General features: G+C 44.9%; 1 protein-coding gene across 9 annotated transcripts in view; it reads left to right on the top strand.

The window, feature by feature from the left end:
• Positions 1 to 20,203, top strand: part of GBF1 (golgi brefeldin A resistant guanine nucleotide exchange factor 1) — a 107,958-nt gene extending 87,755 nt beyond the window's left edge. For 3 of the 9 annotated variants that reach the window (XM_054072310.1, XM_054072309.1, XM_054072312.1), the window contains exons 20-41: positions 372 to 495; positions 788 to 913; positions 1,511 to 1,593; positions 3,830 to 4,066; positions 4,910 to 5,003; positions 7,767 to 7,943; positions 8,452 to 8,516; positions 8,612 to 8,735; positions 9,077 to 9,148; positions 10,530 to 10,624; positions 11,042 to 11,195; positions 11,396 to 11,618; positions 13,488 to 13,651; positions 13,958 to 14,204; positions 14,559 to 14,758; positions 15,725 to 15,875; positions 16,209 to 16,339; positions 16,707 to 16,808; positions 17,391 to 17,504; positions 17,724 to 17,901; positions 18,096 to 18,233; positions 18,566 to 20,202. In XM_054072310.1, the coding sequence (XP_053928285.1) occupies positions 372 to 495; positions 788 to 913; positions 1,511 to 1,593; positions 3,830 to 4,066; positions 4,910 to 5,003; positions 7,767 to 7,943; positions 8,452 to 8,516; positions 8,612 to 8,735; positions 9,077 to 9,148; positions 10,530 to 10,624; positions 11,042 to 11,195; positions 11,396 to 11,618; positions 13,488 to 13,651; positions 13,958 to 14,204; positions 14,559 to 14,758; positions 15,725 to 15,875; positions 16,209 to 16,339; positions 16,707 to 16,808; positions 17,391 to 17,504; positions 17,724 to 17,901; positions 18,096 to 18,233; positions 18,566 to 18,849 (3,283 nt within the window). In that variant the 3' untranslated portion in view covers positions 18,850 to 20,202. Of the gene's footprint in view, positions 1 to 371; positions 496 to 787; positions 914 to 1,510; positions 1,594 to 3,829; positions 4,067 to 4,909; positions 5,004 to 7,766; positions 7,944 to 8,451; positions 8,517 to 8,611; positions 8,736 to 9,076; positions 9,149 to 10,529; positions 10,625 to 11,041; positions 11,196 to 11,395; positions 11,619 to 13,487; positions 13,652 to 13,957; positions 14,205 to 14,558; positions 14,759 to 15,724; positions 15,876 to 16,208; positions 16,340 to 16,706; positions 16,809 to 17,390; positions 17,505 to 17,723; positions 17,902 to 18,095; positions 18,234 to 18,565 lie in introns of all 9 variants that reach the window. The other 6 variants (XM_054072306.1, XM_054072307.1, XM_054072308.1 and 3 more) reach the window with 4 other exon arrangements.
• Positions 20,204 to 22,695: the final 2,492 nt, after the last annotated feature.

The raw sequence follows: 22,695 nt of genomic DNA, 5'->3' as shown, positions 1-22,695 counted from the left end.
CTTTTCATGTATGTTTAATCAGAGAGATATGAAAGTTGAGAGCTCACTGAGGCATTGGGTGTGTATGACTTGGTTCTCTGTGTAACACTATGCCTAAACTCTGTGCATCTCTTGCGCATGGTAACACCTTAGATACATATAATAGTATGATACTCAAATCCCTGTCAGTCTCTGTGAAGACTGGAGAGGTGATTGCGTACATGATCACCTGAAGGATTGTTGATATTTCTCTTCATCATTTTCTTTATACTGTCTGTTTTCTGTGAAATATCTTATTCTGATGCTGAAACAAACAAGATTTTACTCAGTAAGTTTTCTCCTACCTATCCCATCCCATTTCAGTTTCTCATTGCATTTCATTCTTCTTGCAGGACTTTCAGCTTCCAAGGTTTAAGACTGGATGAAGCTTTACGACTTTATCTAGAGGCCTTCAGATTACCAGGAGAGGCACCTGTGATCCAGAGACTATTGGAAGCCTTCACAGAACATTGGCGGGTGTGTACTTGGTGGGCAGAAGGGTCAAAACTGCATTCTTTCTTGAGCATCTGCTTGCCACAATGGACGTATCAGGTCAAACTGCCTACATAATCACAGTGCACTGCAGGCAGCAGCATTTGTTTTGTTGGAGATGGCAGTGGCACATAGATTTCCAGGGTGCTTTTGGAAAAGCAGAGCCAGAGCCTGTTTTTTTTGTTTGTCCCAGAAATTATTCACTACTGTGGTGTGTCTTGGGTTGCTGATATTGATTTTCCTGTAAGAGTAATTTGTGCATACATTTGCGTTTCAGAAATCAAATGGGTCCCCGTTTGCTAATAGTGATGCCTGCTTCGCCCTCGCCTATGCAGTTATTATGCTGAACACTGACCAACACAACCATAATGTCCGCAAGCAGAATGTCCCAATGACTCTGGAGGTGGGTGTTACTGGTGTAGGCATCTGTCTTCTCTGGTTTTGATAGCAATGTAGTACCTGTTTTTTTTTCTCAGTGACATTCTGGGGTTTTTTATTCCTCGCATTCATCACTCGTGTACGCAATAAGTTGGTGTGCAGCCCTGAAGTTGAACACAGTTGGAGAGGAGAGCTGTGGGCAAGGGGCAGTCTGAAGAAGTACAAGCTTAGGAGACAACTTGCAGGTTCATCAAGAGACTTGTGTGTGTGTGAACAAACTGTACCCTAAACAGAGTAAGACTGAGAAGATTGTTGAACCATTGTGTACTTCTAGATTTCAAATCCTGTGTCAATGCAGTTGTACAGATCTGTCATTCTGATACCCAGCCTCAGCTAAGCATGCGTCATGTTGTGTCTCTGTACTTTCTTTGTGAGAAGAGAGAGGGGTTGCTGTACACTACTGCCACTAAGAGTAGCATTTAGTCTTTGAACTTTAGGTTGGATATTGAAAAATGCAGTAAAGTCTCTTCTGGTCCCATGAAAAACAAGTGGAGTATTACTCCTAGCCAGGCAGTTAAAGCTGGAGATAGTAGAAATTAACATTGGTGTAACTTTTTTTCAGGAGTTTCGTAAGAACCTGAAAGGTGTGAACGGAGGCAAAGACTTTGAACAGGACATACTGGAAGACATGTACCATGCCATCAAGTAAGGATCAGCCTGTTATCTCCTTGTATGCAGAGAGCAAGCTAGAGTTGTTTGGTCTGTAAGACCTCTGGAGAGTATGGAGAGAGACTCACCTGATCATGTTTGCCTCAAACCAACTTCCAGCTCCATGTGGAGTTGTAGTATCAAGCCTGTCACAGTGACTGCACTGGATTTGTATCTTTGGATTCTTGCCATGGTATTTTAATCCACAGATATTAAGCTAAAATTAAAAAATACATTACTTCTATCAACATATGAAAAAATAGTTGAGCAAGACCAACACATGTGAAATGCTGTTTCTAAGAAGGCTCTATTCCCTAGACCAGGCCTTTGGGCTTTTTTAGAACTTTTATGTAGTGCTAGAGATAGCATCTCATCCCCAGGATGGTACTGGTACCCTGACATAACATGTCCAGGCCTCAGTTTCATATGTTCTGCTTTTGAGCTCTTTGTATGAGGCTTCTGTCTGCCGCAGTCTCTTCTGCCATCCCTGAAGCTTTTGGCACTCTGACCACCATTTAAGGAGAATTCCTAATAGCTGAGACCCTTTTGTGCACAGACCAGCTCTGAGCTGGGAGCTTTAATAATAGCTCAGAAATCTAGCCTATCAGTAAATCCAGACCCAGCCAGTTTGAAGCTGAGAGGATTACATCTCTGAGGAGGCAGGATGTGACTCTGACTGTCAGCTGGTTCCAATCTGCAGTGGCAGGCACTGGCTCAGGCTAGAAGCAAGGCCATGGGATTAGGCTGTCCCTCCCTTTTGAGCTTTCTCAGGGAAGATGGGGATGCTGCCTGTACTGAATATTTAGCAGTTCTTCAAGAGGTAACTCTAGCTTTCAAATGGAGCTCTAGTTTTGATTGGCCTCTCTGCCTGAGGGTGTTTATTAATGTTTTGAGCAGTACCCTGATAATATCCTCATATTTTTCAGTTATCTAGTGCCTCTGTCCCAGTCTGTTCTGCTTTATCCTCCCTTCACCAGATAATTCAATTTTTTCAGTAGGTTCCGTGGCTAAAACAATTGGTATGTTATTTCAGCATTGCTCCATCTTAGGTAGATTGCCCCAGTGTCGTACTTAAGACTGAGGAACGGTGTGTTTTCTTTGTATTATTGGAGGTGGTAAATCAGACTCGTAATCTGTACAGAGTAGTGCAGGATCTCAGCATTTCACTTTTGAGCACAATTTCATTTCCTGAGACTTTCCAAATAAATCTATTCTCTTACTTCTGTTACTATTAATCAAATATAGATTCTTAGAAAAAATACACTATTGACTGCAAACATTTTCCTATATAGCCTCAGTAATGATGGCTCTTGTCAAAATATGCAGACATCTGAAACTAAGAGTTTATTTCTTCTGCATAAATCAAGAAGGTTTTTTATAGTTGTTGTTAGCACATGAAAATTGCTTCTTTGTCGACTGAAGCACATTATATTTTGATTGCTACAGAAAGACATCTACTTTTCAGATTGGCTGCAATCTACTGTCGTTAGTAGATTTGAGATTCTTGTTCAAGTAGTTAGTCATTTGCAGAGAGTTATCTCTTGTGCGGCATTACCCAAGTCTAGGGAGTATGTGTTTAGGCTTGATATATTTTAACGCCAAGTAGTACTTGCAATCCCAAGTTAATCAGAATTGTTTTGTTGTTGTATAGCTTTAATCCATTTAGAGTAGGGAGCTGTGATACCTTGGTTATGAATCACTCATCATACATTTTGTTTCTTGTTTTATCTTTAATTTTGTACTACTTGCTTTCTGATATTTGATTTTGGCATAGCATGAATATTTGCATTATGCGTACACAAAGGTATTCATGCCTACTGTTGACTGCAGTGGTATAACAATTCAGATTTTTTTTCATCTGGGAGTGATGAGATATAGAGAGTGCTCTGACAGGGAAAGAGTTGGGAGAGGAGGCTGAAGCAGTGTCAGTGTGCTGTCCAAAATCTCCCTATATTTAACTGCAGTATACGTTGCATTTTGTATTTGCAGTGTTAGGTAGCTGCTTCTTCAGTACTGTGCTTACACGGTTGCTATTCGGTGCTGCTGACAGCCACCAGACTTTATATCCAGTATGTCAAAAAGGGCCTAGGAAAATAGAATGTTTCAGGAGCTGGCAAAATCACTCCAGAGTAGGTATCACTTAGCTTTGGGACCGTGTAATGAAAGGCACTGTGTAAATGTTAGTTTTGGCTCAGAATGAAAAATTCAACCTTTCTGCCTTCCTCCCTTGTAGAAATGATGAGATAGTGATGCCAGAAGAACAGACGGGCCTGGTGAAAGAAAACTATATCTGGAACGTCCTGCTACATCGTGGTGCGACTGATGAGGGAATATTTCTCCACGTCCCTCCTGGAAGCTATGACCATGATCTCTTCACCATGACATGGGGGCCAACCATTGCAGCACTTTCTTATGTTTTTGACAAGAGCTTAGAAGAAGCAATCATCCAGAAGGCTATCTCTGGTTTCAGGTAACTCACGCATTCATGAGGACCCAGCAGAGTTAAAAGTGTGGCCATAGTCTCCTTTTTACCAGCCAGAGACATCAAAGTGAATATCAACTGTTACTTTTCCTTGAAGGGGCAATTGAAGAGCATTTTATTGTGACCTACAATCCTTTAGTTTTATTCTGTCATTCATCTCATCTTGGCCTCTGTTCGTTGCCACTCACTGGCTTGACTGCTGAGTTGTAATAAATCAAAGTCCCTGGGGTATGTATTTTAAGCTCCATCCTCATTACATTTAAAAGACCTTCTGGCATAGCTGTGCTGCAACGAAGTGAAGGGAGGAAGGTGCCTCTTTACTTGCACAGTGATGCTGGCAAAATCCCTGTATATGAACAAAACCTCTTGTGTATGAGGCCATAGCTGTGGCTGAATGGGATGGGGGATTTTTTTATTTTTTTTTCTTTCCCAGATAACCAGTATTCAAAAAACTTGCTGTATGTGAGAAACTCTTTTAATATGCTGCTGTAGTGTCATCTCTTGAAAATGAGTTCTTTGACACTACCACCAATCTCAGCAGCTTTCTCATGTCAAGACAGGAGATTAGGTATATTGGCTCAGGTGCAAGTGGTCTGGCAGTTTAAACTTGCTTCTTGGAAGTGCATCAGCACAGACAAATACCAGAATCTATGGATGAGGACTGAGGTCATTTCAAGGATAATAGTAGACTTCTGTACATCAGCATTCATTACGAGTAGGTGGGGAGGAGGGTCTAAAATATCAGCAGAGAGGTTCTCTGATTTGGTGTCCTGTAGGCAGACTTGTCTGTGCAGACTTACTGAATTATTTTCTGTTTTCTTCTTTCCCCAGGAAATGTGCAATGATTTCTGCTCACTATGGCCTTAGTGATGTGTTTGACAATCTCATAATTTCTCTCTGCAAGTTTACAGCCCTCAGCAGTGAGGTAAGTTTTCAAGGAGGGCAAAGAAGCACGGCTTTTAGTATATTGGACATCTCTTCCTCTGTTAATCAGTAATATTTGCTTATTTTAGTTATCACGGTAACTGTAGATATCTATCAGCCCCTACCTGGAATTTTCTGGAGGACACAATGAAAAGCATGTAGTGGAGCAAGACTTTCGTAGCACAGGTTCAAATAAGCAAATTGCCTTCTACTTACAAATGGCAGTTAGTGTAGAGCATAATGCCATGGTGTAAAAGTGTTTATTCTACCTACTTGATGTGACGAGATTTAGATCTACCTGTGATCAAGACAGTGGTCATCCATGATCCCAAGCAAGTTTAAGCATTTCAGCTATTGAATATTTAGTTAGAGGGCTCATGCAGTGCCAAGCGGGACTGTTTGTGAGCTGTTCTTCTAAATTGTAGGGGCTGTGCATCCACCCAGCATAAAGAGGCAGAAAAACAAATGCTTTGGGTTGTCAGTTGCTGCATGGAGTCTGGTAATAAGATCAGTTGTTAGCCCTGCGTTTGGCAGGCCTTAAAGGCTCTTTCCTTGGATTTTACTGTGAGAATAAACTCAAGGTACAGTGGTTGGTGTAAGCTTTTTTTCCCCAGATCTATTTGTGTGTTACAGAATTGCTCTTAGAACCAGTACAAGACCCACAGTGAGCAGAATAGAATTGCCACACATGCAAAGTAGGGAAACAAGATTGCTCAAGACTGAAAGCATAGGAGTATAAAGACCAAGAAAGGTGATTTTTTTTTTTTTTTTCTTTAAAAATCCCTTCAAGGGATAGCAGAAAGGGAATATTCCTGCACGTTAATCCATTTGATGGAATTAGGCTGCAGGGAAGTGGAATTGTTTGGACTGGATGTTCTGTATCACTTGCATTCTTGCATTGGTTGCGGTGAAAAAGTACCAGGCTATTAAAGGACAAAAAAATGGCAGGTGATGGGATTGCTTTAGATTCCCTCTTCTTCCACAGTTCGTAACAGTAAAGATTATATACTTGATCTTCTCCAGGCATACTAGACTTCGAGACTACGAATAGATAACACAAGCAGAGGAATGTCTGCCATGAAACAACCATTTGACACAGATTTACATAGTAGAAGCAATAGATATTGCTCAGAGGCACCAGCTATAGCCAGCGGCATCCCAGCTAGTTGGGAGACTGGAATCTGGAGCAGTCCGGGGTCCGTGTAAACTAAGCAAGCATGTTTTTTGGTGATGACGTAGAATCAAGGACCTCTGGATTTGAAGAGGTCTGTGAGTTCTTATCTTTGGCCAGATTCCAAGTACACCAATTACTTTCTGCTGTCCTAAATTCTTGCAAGGCTTGGAGACAGTAGTGGAATATGACAACTGAACAAATATTTGAGAGACAGTCTGGTGGAAGAGGAGAAGGAGGGGCTGTCTTCAGGGTCTGAGGAGGCAAAACAAAGAGCGACTGTTAGAATGCAAGGGAAGAACACCAGATTGACACTTAGCTGATAGTCATTTCCCAGGTCAGATCACCCTGGAGATTAGGCAGCCTCTCCAAGCAATGCAGTTGCTATATGTGGCCATTTTGGTTGAAGGAAGAGTAGTGGAAAGGAACATGGAGAGAGATTAAGTGATCAAAAATCAAGTGCCCCACTTCTTCATCCATGGTTGAGACTTACACTGACTCAGTCTGTAAGTAATAGCAAAACCTCTTTCTATTTTAATTCAGTGGTTGTGGCTTGTTGCCACAGTGCAAAACCAGGCATGTTGATGTTTGCTCTCTGAGACTTCAGTGATTTTTTTATTTATGTGGCTTTTCCATAGCATCAATAGAAAAATTATATTTGTTGTTGTATTTCTGCCAGAACTCCAGATTGGTACTTCTCATGAAGTTCACCTCTAGATCAAAGACTCGTTTTGATTTTGCCAGCAGTCTGGCTGAAGCAAGAGCTAGTTTTTCTGAACTTCAAATCCAAGATTTTTCAATCCAAGATTTTTCAATCCAAGATTTTTCAATCCATCCTATCTCCTCTCTCCTTTCTTGATGAAGGAATAAGTACGTGTTTTGACCATATAAGCAAGAGAATGGCAAAACCTATTTCTTGTCAAAAGGAACATTGCAGTGAGCTTAAGTAACTACGGAAACACAGAGCACATTACAGTGTCTGATGGGTTTATTGGTTGCTGGTTTTATTTGTGTTTTGGCAGCATATACTTGGTTGGTTGAAGTGACTTAGCACACTTTTTGTCTTTGGAAAAAGCTGCATGTGCACTGAACAGATTATGAGGAATTGTGTTCCAACAATAATTGGCAAAGACCATATGTCAGGGTTCAGCACTTCTACTTTGAATCTTGCTGTTAAGTAGTGGCAGGTTTGCAAGTCAGTAGTAGTGTTTGGCCATAGTTTCCCTCTCTTAACAGTAGAGCAGAGTAATTGCTGCTTCCACAGCAGATGTGATGCTTTTCCGATCCTGGAATAAGTTCTTATAGCAGAATTAGGTAGTGTTAGTGAGTTTTCAGCAAGCACTTTCAAAATGTTCTGTATTTTTGTCATTCTTGGAGAACTTATGTCTAGGTGGCTCGATAATTCAGCTTGTATCGAGTAAGCCATCTTGTCCTTGGTTTTGTGCAAAGCTAATACGAGCTGAGGAGTTATCCAGGCATTGTACACAAAACTGTTGTCTTTCCAGTAACCAGTTCTGAACAGTCTGCCCTAATTTGTGTTGAAAATAAAACATCTCTTGCTGACTGATTGCCACCCCCTCTTCTTTCCTGCAGTCTATTGAGAACCTGCCCACTGTTTTTGGAAGTAATCCCAAGGCCCATATTGCAGCAAAGACTGTGTTTCACTTGGCCCATCGCCATGGTGACATTCTGCGAGAGGGCTGGAAAAACATCGTGGAGGCCATGCTACAGCTTTTCCGCGCAGAGCTGCTGCCTAAGGCTATGGTGGAGGTAATAATAGTCAGTCCGTGGGTAATTGAAGAGTGAGAGAGTGGGAAGCTGGCTTTTCATAGAACAAGTTCAAAGAGGAGAGCTCTTGCAAAGGCCTGGCTTTGGTAAAGTGTGTACAGAGCAAGAAAGCCTGCGAAAGGTGTGATGTTCAAGCTATGTGCAAGCTCCAGCTTCTTTCATAGAGTTTCATTTTTTTTTTCATGTTGCTTGTGGTTGGATTTGAAAAATTGCAGCATTCATTTTACTTGAACAGATTTTGAATATTGTGCCAAAGAGGGACATGCTTACAGACATGAAGCATTAAAACACAGCATTGGTCTTGCCAGACAGGGGGTGATGCTTTACTGGAGGGGCGAGGAGATGAAGAGCTGGGGTTGGCTGCCTACATGCCAGCACTCACCTCTTGGATTTAGTGTTTCGTCACTAAATGAAACATTATGAGGTTGTGGGGGAAGGCTACAAAGAAGTAGGCAGTTGATCATATAGATGTTTCTGGTCTGTCTTCCAGGTTGAAGACTTTGTGGATCCTAATGGTAAAATCTATCTGCAACGTGAGGAGACACCATCTAACCGGTGAGTAGTCTTGATGGCCCAGGTGGTCCTTTTTGTACCAAAGCTGGAGACTAATATAATTTATTGTTTTCTCATTGATGTCTTCTGATTTGCAGTGGTGAATCTACAGTGCTGAGTTTTGTTAGTTGGCTCACTCTCAGTGGGACTGAACAATCTGGTATGAGAGGACCATCTACAGAGACACAGGAGGCAAAGAGAATGGCCTTGGAATGCATAAAGGTAACGTACAGGCTGTAAAAGTACCTGCTATTGTTCATGGTGACAGTGCTATGTGGATAACAGGCAAGAGAATCATCAATATGCATGCTTCTAGGTAGTCTTGCAGGTTTCAGAGGACTTGGGGATTGTAACAAACTACTGATGAAATCTGTCTAGCACAGATAAGATCTCTTAAAAGTAATGGATGTTAAAGGAGTGAACTAGCTGGCAGTTTTCCTCCATGTAATTGTGTTAAAGCCACTATCTGTATCTTTGCTGGGAACAAGATGTGTTTCTGGAAGATCTGTTTATATGCCTTCCCCATCCCCCAGGTGCACAGTCCTATTTTCTGTCTTTTGCAGCAATGTGATCCTGAGAAGCTGATCACAGAAAGCAAGTTCCTCCAACTTGAATCCCTCCAGGAGCTCATGAAGGTGAGAGAGAGATTGGGCAAAGGATTGGATGCGTGATGGAATGAGTATACTGTGCATGATCATGGATGTGTGCAGTGTACTACCTACCTCCTCCAAGACCAAAGGAGGTCTTGGGCCTTTGTGCGTAGTTTCAGCTGTTACATGTAACTTCTGTGCTGTAATGCCACAATTGCTTGAGTAGTCGAGGGAGACATTGAATTGTGAAATGCATTCTAAAAGCCTTGAGGATGCCATGGTAAGCATTTGAAAATATGTGTAGCTCTGTGTAGGAGCTTATGAGTATGCTTTTTATCTTTTCTGGTGTGCTGTGTGTCTGATGAGAACATTCTAAAAGGCCACTTTAGAGGCAAAGCCTTTAGAGAAATATTTGATTGTGTGACCCAAAGAAGCGTGGTGCCTGGCTGCTGTGGGAGGTATAAGAAGGCTGGGCTTACTAGCCTTTGGGCTAGAGAAGCTTATTTCTCTGAGAGAGGGCAGTTACTTACCTGGTTCTAGTAGTGGCCTCTCAAGCTAGTGTGGAGTTGACCTCCTCTCCAGGGCATGGAGTAAATTTGGCTGCTGATAACCATTTTCAAAAGCAAATAGTGTGGTGCAACCTTTGCAGGGATGCTGTGTATGCTGTGGGGGCTGGCAGTGTGTATTGCCTAATTCCATGGCTCCTTGAAATGCAAGTGCCCTTTCCCATCAGGCTGCGGTAATTGCAATTCACTGGCTTCATCAATAGGGCACATGACTCTACTGAGAGACACTTGTGCTAAGACAAGGAAAGACTCAATTATGAAGGCTTTCTGCAGAGGTTCAGAAGAATGGGTATTGAATTTCAAAATAAAGATAAGTGAGTAAACCCTGAAGAACAATACTTAAAACAGCCAAAGCAAAAGTTGCTCTTTGGATCACACAAAGGTCACTGTGTTGCTGGCCTATGTGGAGAAGTCATGACTCAGTTTTTGTGTACTGTCTTAGTTCTAGGGGAGCATTTTGCTCTTACCCCTATTATGCCAGGAATTCTCCCTTCACATGCAAGCTGATGGCTTCAGAGTAATAGTTCCAGTATTTGTAATGATTCCTAGGCTTGCCTTTGCTGTGCTACAGATTCTTAGCAAGAAGCTGCTGGCTTTCAGAATTCCTCTCTATCTGAGAGACTTCATCAGTTTCACATCCTCTAAGTTCATATTGCATCTTGCATAATAAAAAAAAATATATATAATTTTCCATATACTTAGCTTGACCTCTATCCAGTTTATTTTTATAAGACTATGCTGGACCTCACCAGACAGTGGGGAGCAGTTTTGCTTAGGCTCAAAGCTGTCTGTTGGTCTTCGCTTGTTGGTCCTCCAGTTTTGGGGGCTTGTGATTCACAAACGTTTCCTGGCTTTTCTAGGCCCTAATTTCTGTGACTCCTGATGAGGAGACATACGATGAAGAGGATGCTGCTTTCTGCCTGGAAATGCTTCTGAGGATTGTGCTAGAGAACAGGTATGACGTTGAAATTCATGCAGATTCACTGTACATGTCCCTGCTTTACTGCAACTGCTGCGAGTCCAGGGAATGAGTGCTGAAGCAGCATGTGGCTATAATTTCAGGGTTTAGCAACTCCACTCTAACGTGCAAACAGTGAGGCTGTTCACCCATGAATTATTGCTTGATATCCTGAGATTTGGAGAACATAAACTAAACTCCGGAGGGAGAATTCTCCCATACGATTGCTTTGCAACTAATGAAGTAAATGAGAAATTTGACAGCTTTGTTTCTTTGTCTATTCTTATATCTCCTGGCTGGAGTTATTTGAAATGAAGAAATATCAGGTTGTTTAGAGTTCTGGGACACATAGTAGGTTACCTTTTGTCTCATCTCCTGTCATCCTACCCTTTCCCTCCTCCTTGTTGTGGCTAGAGACCGTGTGACCTGTGTCTGGCAAACTGTCCGAGACCACCTCTATCATCTCTGTGTCCATGCAATGGAGTTCTGCTTCTTGGTGGAGAGGGCGGTGGTGGGGCTGCTGAGACTGGCAATTCGACTCCTTCGTCGGGAGGAAATCAGCGCGCAGGTAGGGGATTATTGAAGGTCAGTTACTGGGGTTTTGTAGCTACGCTTGGCAACACAGGAAACCAGTTGCTGTTTGATGGATCCACTGCAAGTAACAACGAAGAGCAATTTGAAGTAGCTCTGAATAAAAGAAGCGGAACTCTGCTGGAGAATGGAATATAAATTATAGGGTCTGTTAGTCTTGTCTCCTCTTTTGTCCAGGTTCTGCTCTCATTACGTATCCTGCTTATGATGAAGCCAAATGTGCTGTCTAGAGTTAGCCATGAGGTTGCCTATGGTCTCCATGAACTCCTGAAGACCAATGCTGCCAATATTCACTCCGGGGATGACTGGTACACACTCTTCACCCTCCTGGAGTGTATTGGGTCGGGGGTGAAGCCACCTGCAGCCCTGCAGGTTACAGCAAGGGCAGATAACGACACAGGTAAGACAGGCCAGCTTTTGCTAGGAAATCTGATGCCTGCCTGCCAGATAAGCAGCTGCTTCCTCAAGCTTTTCAATTAGCAAAGGGAACTGCAAGAAAACAAAGCTGATATTAAACTACATTAGCAAGATTAAAGACCAGCACCTGCTGTTCACTCCTACCGCATGCTCTGTCCCTGTCTCTACGCTGCCATCTCTTCCTGTTCTGTGAGCAACAGTCCAGGTTCTAGTCCCTGGGGGAGCAGTGGGAGGAAAACTGATATCAGTTGTAGCAGCTGTAGAAGGTCTTTGCTCTACCCAAGGAGCATTTTCTCTTGGTTGTGGTCTGGTGCCTTGGGTAGTACAGCCTTAATCTCTCATCTGGGTGTGTAATGTAAACCCAGCTGTTGTTCCTGTTGTACTTGCTCCTTTTGTGGGAGACTCCTTTCTGTCCCCATTTTAAAGATCTCATAAAGAGAGTTGTTCTTTAAAATTCTATTTCCCTATCCGTAGAGTGCCTGAACCATTCCCTCAAGACTAGCTCACTATTTCCCACTTCTCTTGACTGTGTTAGAAAGATGGTCTTTTCATTGAACTGTTCCTGTTTTGCTTTAGCCAGCTGGCAATGTGTTTGAGGCTGACACTTTGAGACTTTTAAAGCAAACAGCAAGAAAAGACTTTTCCAGAAGCCTTTGTTTTCCTCTTTGCTTTTCTAGAACTTCTTTGGTAGGTGCTGATGCTTTGTGCTAGGCAGATTGGAGAAACCTGATTTTGCAAAACCCCTGTGGCCTTTGCCTTCTGGGCTAATGCTGGACTTTCTTCTCCCATCTTTTTTTTTTTTTTTTTTTTTTTGACTACTTATGTCTTTGCTGATTGAAGGAACTACATGACTGTGGCATCTTGCACTTTATAGAATCATAGAATCACTAGACTGGAAAGGACCCACTGGATCATGGAGTCCAACCATTCCTAACATTTCCTAAACCATGCCCCTCAGTACCTCATCCACCTGTCCTTTAAACACCTCCAGGGAAGGTGACTCAACCACCTCCCTGGGCGGCCTGTTCCAGTGCCCGATGACCCTTTCCGTGAAAAACTTTTTCCTGATGTCCAGCCTGAACCTCCCCTGGCAGAGCTTGAGGCCATGACTTCAGAACATTAGTTCTCTTTACCTCCTTTGTAAGCATTCAGTGCACTGCGTTCACGGCAAGTCTGTCTCTCTGTTGTTGAGTTTGTAGATAATGTTGAATGATGGAGAGAATGCATTTAGCAGTAGCTTAAATTTGGCCCTTGCAAAGATCTCTGTGCTTGGCGCATGTGAAATTTTATGTAATCCTGAAGGTTATGGAGGGTAGATCTGACAGGTGTGGAACATGCTAGTGTAGATTGGTCTTCATGAGAAACACTTTACCAATCTTAGCTTGGAGCTGAGTGACCCCAGAGACCCTACGTGAGTAATGTCATTCCGTGTTGTGCTTTCGGAGTTGTTTTGGCTCCAGTGTTTCTTGAAGTGTGTGGTACCTCTGATTCTTTCCCCAGGGTCAAAGTGTTGGACTTCCTGTCCTTTTATAATCCATGGTCAGGCTGACAAGTGACATAGCAGAGGATGGAAAACCCGTTCCCTTTGAAAGGGAACACAAAACTTACCTACCTACCTAACTTACCTACCTGTCAAAGATCTGTGTTTCCTGCTGTCTCCTGTGCATGCTCCTGTCATAATTGCCCTTCCTCTTGTAAGAGGAGGGGTCTGGCCTTGTTTCTTTTAGGACCCACTGGTGTTTCTTAGCTGATGCTGATCTCACTAACCTGATTTGCTTCACCTTTATCCACAGCTATTCTTCCACGCTCTTGATTTAGCTTTGATCTAAAACCCATACCTTTTGTCTTGAAGGTGCTCAGTCAGACAGCGAGGTCTCCTCCTCCTGTCATCCAAGTGACATGAGTCTGGACCGTGGCTACACCTCTGATTCGGAGGTGTACACAGACCACGGGAAGCCAGGAAAGATGCATCGCTCGGTGACAGATGTGGATGTTATGAACAGTGGCTGGCTAGTGGTGAGTGGCATTTGGGCTTCTGGTGCCTGAAGAAAACTACTCCTAGCATGGTTTTGGGCAGAGGGTGTGGCAGGGAGAGAAGGAATAAGACTGTAGAAAAGAGAGCTAAGATAAGGTGACAGTGTAAAGGGAAGATGGGGAAGAGATGCAGATGGAGAGGAGAAAGCTTGAAGGCAAATTAAGGAGGGAAATGGATCCTACTGAAAAGTTACCTGCTGGCTTCAGAAGAAAAGCTTTTTTAGTGTGTGCATGAGGTGCTGCTTGTTACGCTGCCCTCTCTTGCTACCTTCTTGTTGTGCCTTGCAGGTGGGGAAAGATGACATTGACACCTCCAGGTCCACTGCTGGGCTTAGCAGGCTGGGGCCGTCTCCTCTTGTCAACCAGTACAGCCTGACTGTGGGGCTGGATTTGGGCCCACATGACACAAAGTCTCTCATGAAATCTGTCGAGTCGCTGTCCTTCATCGTGCGAGATGCTGCTCACGTTACACCTGAGAACTTCGAGCTCTGTGTCAAAACCATCCGCATCTTTGTGGAGGCGAGCTTGAATGGGGGTAAGATGGCCTTTGGTTTGACAGTCGGGATTTGGCTTGGGGTAGCCAGTCAGCAAGAAATGTGAAGTATATTGTCAAGGAACAATTATCCAGCCTCCAGAAAATGGTCTGCTTTGAGAAGTGTCCTGGCTCCTTATTGCTCCTGGGACCTTATTGCTGTTTCTGGGACGGAGGGGAGATCTAGAGCTAATGTGGAGGTACTAGCAGAATGCTAGCCTTCATGCAGGCAGTTGTCATTTCATAGGACAGGACCCTCCACTGGGGATATCAAAAGGTGGCTACTGTGTGTGTTGAAAGGCAGAAAATTTTGTGGTTGACTGTGTATATAGTATGTTGCTGCGTGTCACTTTCTAGGCTACAAGTCCCAGGAGAAGAGGGGGAAGAGCCACAGGTATGACAGTAAATCCAGTCGGTTAAAAAAAAAGCCAAAGGAGAGCTCCACACGGCGATCACGGGTCTTGAGCCAGCACCAGGCGCACACACACAGTGATGAGGACGAGGATGAGAGCATCCCTGCCAGCTACCACACTGTGTCTTTACAGGTTAGTCAGGACGTAAGTATAGCAAGGATTTCCTTCTCTCCTCTCCCACGCTCAGGGCCTTGTTAGGACATCACTGGGCTTCTTCATAGGGTGAGAGGTGGCTGCATTGGGGCTTAGTGGGCACTGAATGGCAGAGGGTGGCTCTGGGTGTGTGAAAGAGGGACTGCAGTCTGGAAAGGCAGAAGCAGAATAGCAGAGGAGAGAGAAGTCCTCTGAAAAGCAAGGAGGGTCAGATCTGGAGCTGTCAGTCACTACAGTAGGTAGGATGAATGTGGGTCAAGAGCAGCTGGAGGCATGAGGGATCTCTGAATTTGTGGCAAGGGGAAAGCCCTGTGGGCTGAGGCACTTGTGTTTTCAAGTAGAGAGGAGTGGGATAAGGGAGTCGTTTCTTTCTCCTGCTGGTGCTTCAAAGGTGTGAAGGCACAGGCCTGCTGGCTGCTGGGCCATTTGGTCTCAGTTCTGTAGTAGAGTGACCAGAGTGCTGTCACTTGCCCATACAGAGCTGTTCTGAGGGATCCTGGCGTATGCATCAGGTGCTTTTTCCCTTTTTTTCTTAAAAAAAAACCAAACAAACAAACAAAAAACCAACCAAACCACAAATCTGCAGAGAGTGATCCCTGGGCAGCACAGTTGAATCACTGGGTTTCTCCCTCTGCCCGGGACCATCAATGTTCTGTGCCAGGAAAGGCTCCATCCTTTGTCCTGGCAAGATTGGGATGCTGTCCCTTGAAGATGAGATTGACACGTCTACTGAACTAATACAAATCTTGTTGAAGATCTTTGGCACTTGACCACTTAGGAGGAGCACAGACAGCAGGGCCTGACACCATATCCGTAGCTATACACAGTTTATGTACATACAGGAAGCAGGCTTGGGTAGCTGTGAACCTTTAGCATTGGTTTGGGGAAGAGCAGAGATCAGGGTTGCTTCAAAAATTTAAGTCCTGTGTGTTGCTTAATGTGATGCTTGACTTGCAGCTCCTGGACCTCATGCACACCTTACACACACGAGCGGCCACCATCTACAGCTCCTGGGCAGAGGAGCAACGCCATCTAGAGACAGCAGGGAGGAAAATTGAAGCAGATTCCCGAACACTCTGGTCCAGCTGCTGGTGTCCTTTGCTACAGGGTAAAGCCATTCCTAATTGCAGCACTCAGGAAAGTTAAGGAGCCAAGAACTAAATGTGGAAAGCAAGCGGAGGTTGTTTTTTAGTGTCTGTTGTAATTGAAAAAGAACTTGGATCAGATCCAGAAAGGTGTCTTTAGCATGAATTAGCTGCCACTTACTTCTGGACCTGACAGTAGATTTCCAGTCTGTGGCCTGGAACAAGTACAATCCTTTTTTTTTTTTTTTTTAAACCCCAGAGAGTGTTTGATCTGCATTAGACTTTTCACTCTACACTGGGGAAGTAGGGATGTGACACTTCCCCTGTGGGTTTTGCCTTGAATCCCTCTCTTGCAGGTATTGCCTGGCTGTGCTGTGATGCCCGACGCCAGATACGGATGCAGGCACTCACTTACTTGCAGCGGGCCCTACTGGTACATGATCTGCAGGCCCTGGATGCCTTGGAATGGGAGTCCTGCTTCAACAAGGTAGCAAACGTCGTGGCTGGGCTGGGCATGTCGGCAGGACGGCATTGCCATAAAAAGCAAAACTGTGCAGAAGTGGCAGAATGGTGTCCTACTTTGGCAGTATCTTCTTGATCAGTTTGTTCACCCCAGCAGACAAGGCATTCCCTATTCTGAGCCTGTGAAAAATTCCTCCTTGCTTAGGCTTCTGACAGAGCCTCTTGAAATATTGAAATGAATCCACTCATTTGTACTTCTCATTTGTTCTCCCATGCTCTTCTCTGCGTAGAAGCCACCAGTCCCAAAAGCCAGCTCCTTCATGTGAGGCTGTCTGTGCAAATCTCATTAGTAATTTTTCAGTTCTGAAATATCAGTATGTCTGATCCAACAGGTGCTGTTCCCTCTGCTAACCAAGCTACTTGAGAACATCAGCCCAGCTGATGTTGGTGGGATGGAAGAAACTAGGATGAGAGCTTCTACACTACTCTCCAAGGTGAGCATACTTCTGCTGCTTGAAATCTCAGGGGACACCATGTGCAAAATCGAACTGTTTGCTGTATTAGCTTCTCAGTATCTCTGATCTGGAGAGATGTCATTTTGCCAGTTTGACTGTTTTCAGTGCTGGGCTTCTCCACCACCTTTGCTGTTGGGACATGGCTTCTTTTCAGAACTCTTTCCATAATCCTGGTCTTTGGAAAAGTTGTCAGGAAGGAGTCTTGAGGCTTTATGAAGGATGGAGAGAGGAGTATTTCACCTGACATTAGTTGTATAGTGGGTTCTAGTGGTGGAATGTTGCACGGCACAAGCTCATAGTACTAAGCTAAGGCAGAGAGTCTGGAAGGACTTGGAAGACATGGTGATGCAGACTGCAGTGGTCTCATGCAGAAGAGACAAGATCTACTCTTCTACATATGCAGTTCAGAAGAGTGGAGGCCTCTGGCATCCTCAGGCTGGGCCTGCGCGTGCTCTTGGCCTGTCACAATGAGGGGGAATTCCAGATTTGCAAGACTGGTTTATCAAGCTATGAGCAACAGCGCTGATACGACTTGTTGACAGTGGTTGTGTTTTATTCTAGGTGTTCCTGCAGCACCTCTCCCCACTGCTCTCATTGACCACCTTTGCTGCCCTGTGGCTGACAATCCTGGACTTTATGGACAAGTACATGCATGCTGGCTCCAGTGACTTACTGGTAAGGGGTGAAAGTGATGCTGCAGTGCTTTGCAGAACCATTCATCATTTAAACCTTCTAAATGTTAAAGATTTTTTTGTTTGTTTTATTTTACCTTTTAATCCTTCCGTGGTCTCTCTCCTCAGCCTCTGTTTCCAAGGCAGCCCACCAGCTGTTTTGAGCTTTTCTTCATTGCTATATGTCTGTTTTCTGTGTCCTGAGGAGTGTCTCTGATTACAGCTGGAGGCCATCCCAGAGTCTCTGAAGAATATGCTGCTTGTAATGGATACAGCTGGGATATTCCACAGTGCTGATTCACGGACAGGATATTCAGATCTCTGGGAGATCACCTGGGAGCGGATTGACTGTTTTTTACCTAGGCTGCGGGATGAGCTCTTCAAGCAGACAGTCATCCAAGGTACAGAGGGCTGAGAAACCTTGAGAAAAAAGGTCTTGGACCCCAGGCTTGCACCTTGTCCGGTACCCATCTGCTGTAGTGTCTGGGTGCAGGAGGGAGGCTGTGGGAGCTGGGCACAAGGAAGGCAAACTGAAGGTGAGCAAAAAGAGTGACCAAATGGATGTGTGGGCAAACTGCTTGTTTTGTCTTCCTAGATCCTGTCCCCAGCATATCAGTGGAGCAGCAGCATCAGAAATCAATAGTGTCTGCCCTGCCCCCTTCTCCTGCAGGGGATGTGAGACCAGTCCCTCACCTGACTTCCTTGGAGAAGCCCTGTGAACTGGGTGCCAATGGTGAGTCCCATTTTTGCGTTTCTGGAATAATCTTCCCAGCATGGTGGTATCGATCTGATTTTCCTTGGTTTAGTGTAATCTCCAGTGATGAGGCCTCTGGTGTTGTGGGACTGTTGTGCTTCCATATGGATAGGTTGTGGCCTTCTTGCTGAGGTGATTGGGGCAGAATGCCTGTGACCAGCACCTTCTCCTAGGGCCTCATATGAAGGTATGCAGAAGGATCAAGTCCGAAAAGGCCCCTGAGTTGATCTTCAACCCTGCTTAGCTTAGAGATGAAAGGTGAATTTGTCAGGGCATGTGTAAGGATACATTTTGTCTCTTGCTTTTTCCAGAGTCTGAGAGAGCCACTGCACCTGCCTCACCCATCATCACCTCTGCCTCTCCTCCTTTCCCAGCATCGGCTCCAACAAAGACAAGCCCAGTTACAGACATACCTCCTACGACAGCACAGCCGCCACTCATCCTGCAGCCTCTTGCCTCTCCCCTGCAGGTTGGGGTGCCACCAATGACTCTGCCAATCATTCTCAACCCAGCACTAATTGAAGCCACCTCTCCTGTTCCACTCTTAGCTACTCCACGGCCCACTGACCCCATGACAACCTCTGAAGTCAATTAGTTTGAGGGTGTCTGAGAACTGTCTGCTGAGGAAGCTGTCAATGCTGGCCAAATGTTCTCTGGTAGCAGGCGTGTTTGTTTTAGATGATGATGCTAAGCTAAGCGGAAGGGCTGCTGCCACAACCCCCCTGGGGCACGTTCCGCTCCCGCCTTGGGGCAACCACCTAGAAATCCCTGGAGAGGTGCCTGGTTCCCCTAACCAGTCTCATTCCTGCCTTCACAATCTCAGGGGCCAGGCAACATCCACACCCAGCAGCCTAGGACCAAGCTGCCACCAGTTTATCTGTTGAAGAGGGAAAACTCCTTAATGTCACACCAGAGAGGGGCTGCAGTACAGGACTGCCTCTCAGATTATTCAGTCCAGTACCTGGACAATTCCCCAGATGCTCCCTAGCTTTCCTTTCCATGCTTCTGGTCGCACTGCTTTGTTTGGGCTCTGGGCATGCCTAGGTTAAGCAGGTTGATAATTCTGTGTAGAAATTTGGATTGCTTACAGTGAAGTTCCCAGCTTGCTATGTAAGGCTGCTTGTCTGCTGTAGTCACATGCTTTACTACTTCAACATGGATCACAGCAATCCCCCTGACAGAAAGGGAGCAGGGAGTCTGGTAGGGGCAGCACTGCTTTCCTTCCTCCTCGTATGTAAACATAATCAGGTTTTCTGGTTGGAGGGAGCATATTCAGGAGGCTCTGCCTACTTGAGCAGATAAAAAGGAAATGCAGAGTCCCAGGAGCTGAGAGCAGAGCACCATGGTCATCTCTCAAACAGTGCTTGGGGAGCCAGTTCCCCAGGGAGCACAGCACTGCTGTGTTGTCCACCTGTCACTATATTGGCCTCTTAGTGTCCTTAGAACATTCTCTTCAGCTTGAGAATATGTGGAGATCTGTGGCGCCTGCTGACATATGCCCAGCAAGCCTGTTGTGCATTCTCTTGGAAGCTCTGTAGAGATTGCACCCTTCTGCATCTTCTAATTGTTGGGAGCCCACCAACCTTCTTTACCTAGAACGCCCATGCAGCTGAGGCCCTGGTAGTCATTCTTGTGCTTCTGCCTTGCAGCAAGGATGTCCCGCTCTTCCCACACTCTCGTGCTCAGAGCAGAGCTGGCTGCCTGACAAGCACTGCATCGCTGTTCCTCCTCCCTCGATTAGCTGGCTAAATTCTCAATAATATCAACCTTGAAAATCCCACTGGTGACTGGGAGAGGCACTGGGAGAGGCATGGGCAGGATGCCAACCCAGTGTATTCTGTACTGAGAGGAATCTGTGGTTGGGTGGGAATACAGCCAGTGTACATACAGAGTAAATGGCTACAAATCCAATGGACTTTTTACAGTGTAATAAATAAATCCTGTAAATGAATGCTCCAGTATTTCACACTCTTTCTGTTGTGGTTCTGTGGCTCAGAGCTTTGGGAAGCGGAGTTTAGTTGTCAAGGTGCTGTCCCTGTCTACCAGCCCCCCAGCTTGATATACCAGGATTTTCCAAGTGTTCTCAATCTATGGGGAGCACGGGAGGATGTGCCCTAACAAATGGTCAGCTTTTAGTGGGGCTGCAGTGGAGGCTGGCCATCAAGGGGCTAAGTAGGAATGGTTCCCATCATGGACAAAGCAGGGCAGTAACAGCTAGATTGTTGTTCCTTCGGGCAATGCTTTGGCGTCTGCTGCAAAATTTCTGCTGTTATGTTGGTGTGAGCTCATGCGCTACAAGGACTGAGGGCAGAAATAAAGCTGAGGAACAGGTGCCCAGTGGCATCTCAGCACACAGGCAAGCAACAAGGCAGACTTCAGCAACAAGCTGGCTGACTTCAGAGAAAGGAGCATTTTGTGTCTCATGAAGAAGAAATCCTCATTTCCACTGACAGTGGACCCAGGAAAAGCAATGGATGTAATCTATCTGGATTTCTGTAAAGCCTTTGACACGGCTTTACAGCCACAACATCCTTCTCTCTAAATTGAAGAGATATGGATTTGATGGGTGGACTGTTTGGTGAATACGGAATTGATTGGATGATTGTATTCAGCGAGTAGTGGTCAACAGCTCGATGTCCAGATGGAGATCTGTGACAAGTGTTGTCCCTCAGGAGTCCGTACTGGGACCAGTGCTGTTTAATATCTTCATAGATATAGACAGTGAGATTGAGTGCACCCTCAGCAAGTTTGCAGATGACGCCAAGCTGAGTGGGGCCTACAAGAAAGCTGGGGAGGGACTTTTTACAAAGGCATGTAGTGATAGGACAGCAGGAATGGCTTTAAATTGGAGAGGGGCAGATTTAGGCTAGATGTAAGGAGGAATTTCTTAACAATGCAGGTGGTGAGGCACTGGCACAGTGGCTGCCCCATCCCTGGAGGTGTTCAAGGCCAGGTTGGATGGGGCCTTAAGCAGCCTGGTCTGATGGGAGGTGTCCCTGCCCACGGGAGGGGGCGGTCCTTTCCAACCCAAACCATTCTGTGATTCTGAGATTCTGTGCTTTGGACTTGGAGCAGGCATGAGAGATCTGGGGCTCTTCCAGGGCTAATACTTGCCATGGGTATGGACAACCACATATACTTCCCTCCTGATATTTTCTTTGTCTTGTGTAAGGTTCATGCTGTGTCACAGTGTCGTTAGAGGTACCATTGCCTTCCCTATCACAAGGATTCCAAGAGACTTCTATGGGCTTGATAAAGGGTTTAAAGACTTGGGAGTTTGCTTGAATTGCATAAGCAAAGGTCTGAATATTGCATAATGGAGGAATAATGTGCATACTAGAAAAGTCCCGTTAACGAATCCCACTTCCACCATTCCTGGAATATTTTCACTACTGCAGCCTTCTCTTTTCACCTCCACTGCTTCCAGATTGTATCCTTCCAGCCCTTAGATGTTTTCATTCATGTATTTGAATCCTTGTTCTGCCCACCTCTATCGATCTTTCACTTCTGTTTACAGCTCTGTTTTTCTGAGCTGTCTCCAAAATGCTTGCTGAAACCTTTAGATGATTAGCTCTTGGCAAACCATTGCTCAATTGTCAAGTGCTTTGATGTCAGCACTGCTGCCCTCTGATCCCTGGACAGTCTTTTGACTTCTTGGAGTGGTGTCGGCTGATGGCAAAGCCCAGTTTTTCCCACTGCCTTCAGATAGATGTTTGGGGATGCTGTGTTTTAAACTGTGTTTGCAAACAGAGTTTCTACTGAAAGCATTACATATTAATTCAGACAATTGTGGTGCAAAGCAAAACCACCCGAGGAAACTGCAGGAAGCGGGACTGGAATGGAAAGAATGTCAACTGGAAAGATAGAATAGCACTTTAAACAGTTTTCACTAGTCTGTAAGTAGGAATGGACTGGGAAACAAAAAAAAGTATTTGAATGTTGTTTGGATTTTGCAATAATGTGGTTTTGTGTGTTACAGAGGAAAAAATAACAGGAAAAGTGTTTGAACTGAAAGGAGATCAGAGAAAGCATTGCCTGACAGGCGGCATGTGCTGTGATACATGTTTTTATCAATAAGTTTCTTGACCCCTATTTGTAACTTGAAGTACATCAGACAGCTGTACCACCAACTGGGATTTAGTGTGTGGCAGTGGGACAGGTTACTGTAGAGCTCGAGTTTTCTTCATTGATGTGCAGCTTCCTAGTGGGAGAAAGACCTATGGAAAGGTAAGTTCTAGCTGTGAAACACAGATTTGGCACCGAAACTTGTGAAAATTAAGTAATGCTACTTTGAGATTCAATTTTTAAATGGCGTCTGAGCATACTCGGAGGACCTGCTCTGTAGGAAAGATCTCCGTTAATTATCTCCAGTGAGTTAGCTTTTTTTAGAAGTTGCCCTTGCCCCTAGAAATGCCAGCTGCTGAACTCCTCTGGGAAAATC

This window comes from Cuculus canorus, chromosome 7, assembly GCF_017976375.1.
Source record: "Cuculus canorus isolate bCucCan1 chromosome 7, bCucCan1.pri, whole genome shotgun sequence".
Lineage (NCBI taxonomy): Eukaryota > Metazoa > Chordata > Aves > Cuculiformes > Cuculidae > Cuculus > Cuculus canorus.
This window is presented reverse-complemented; position numbering and strand designations above follow the sequence as displayed.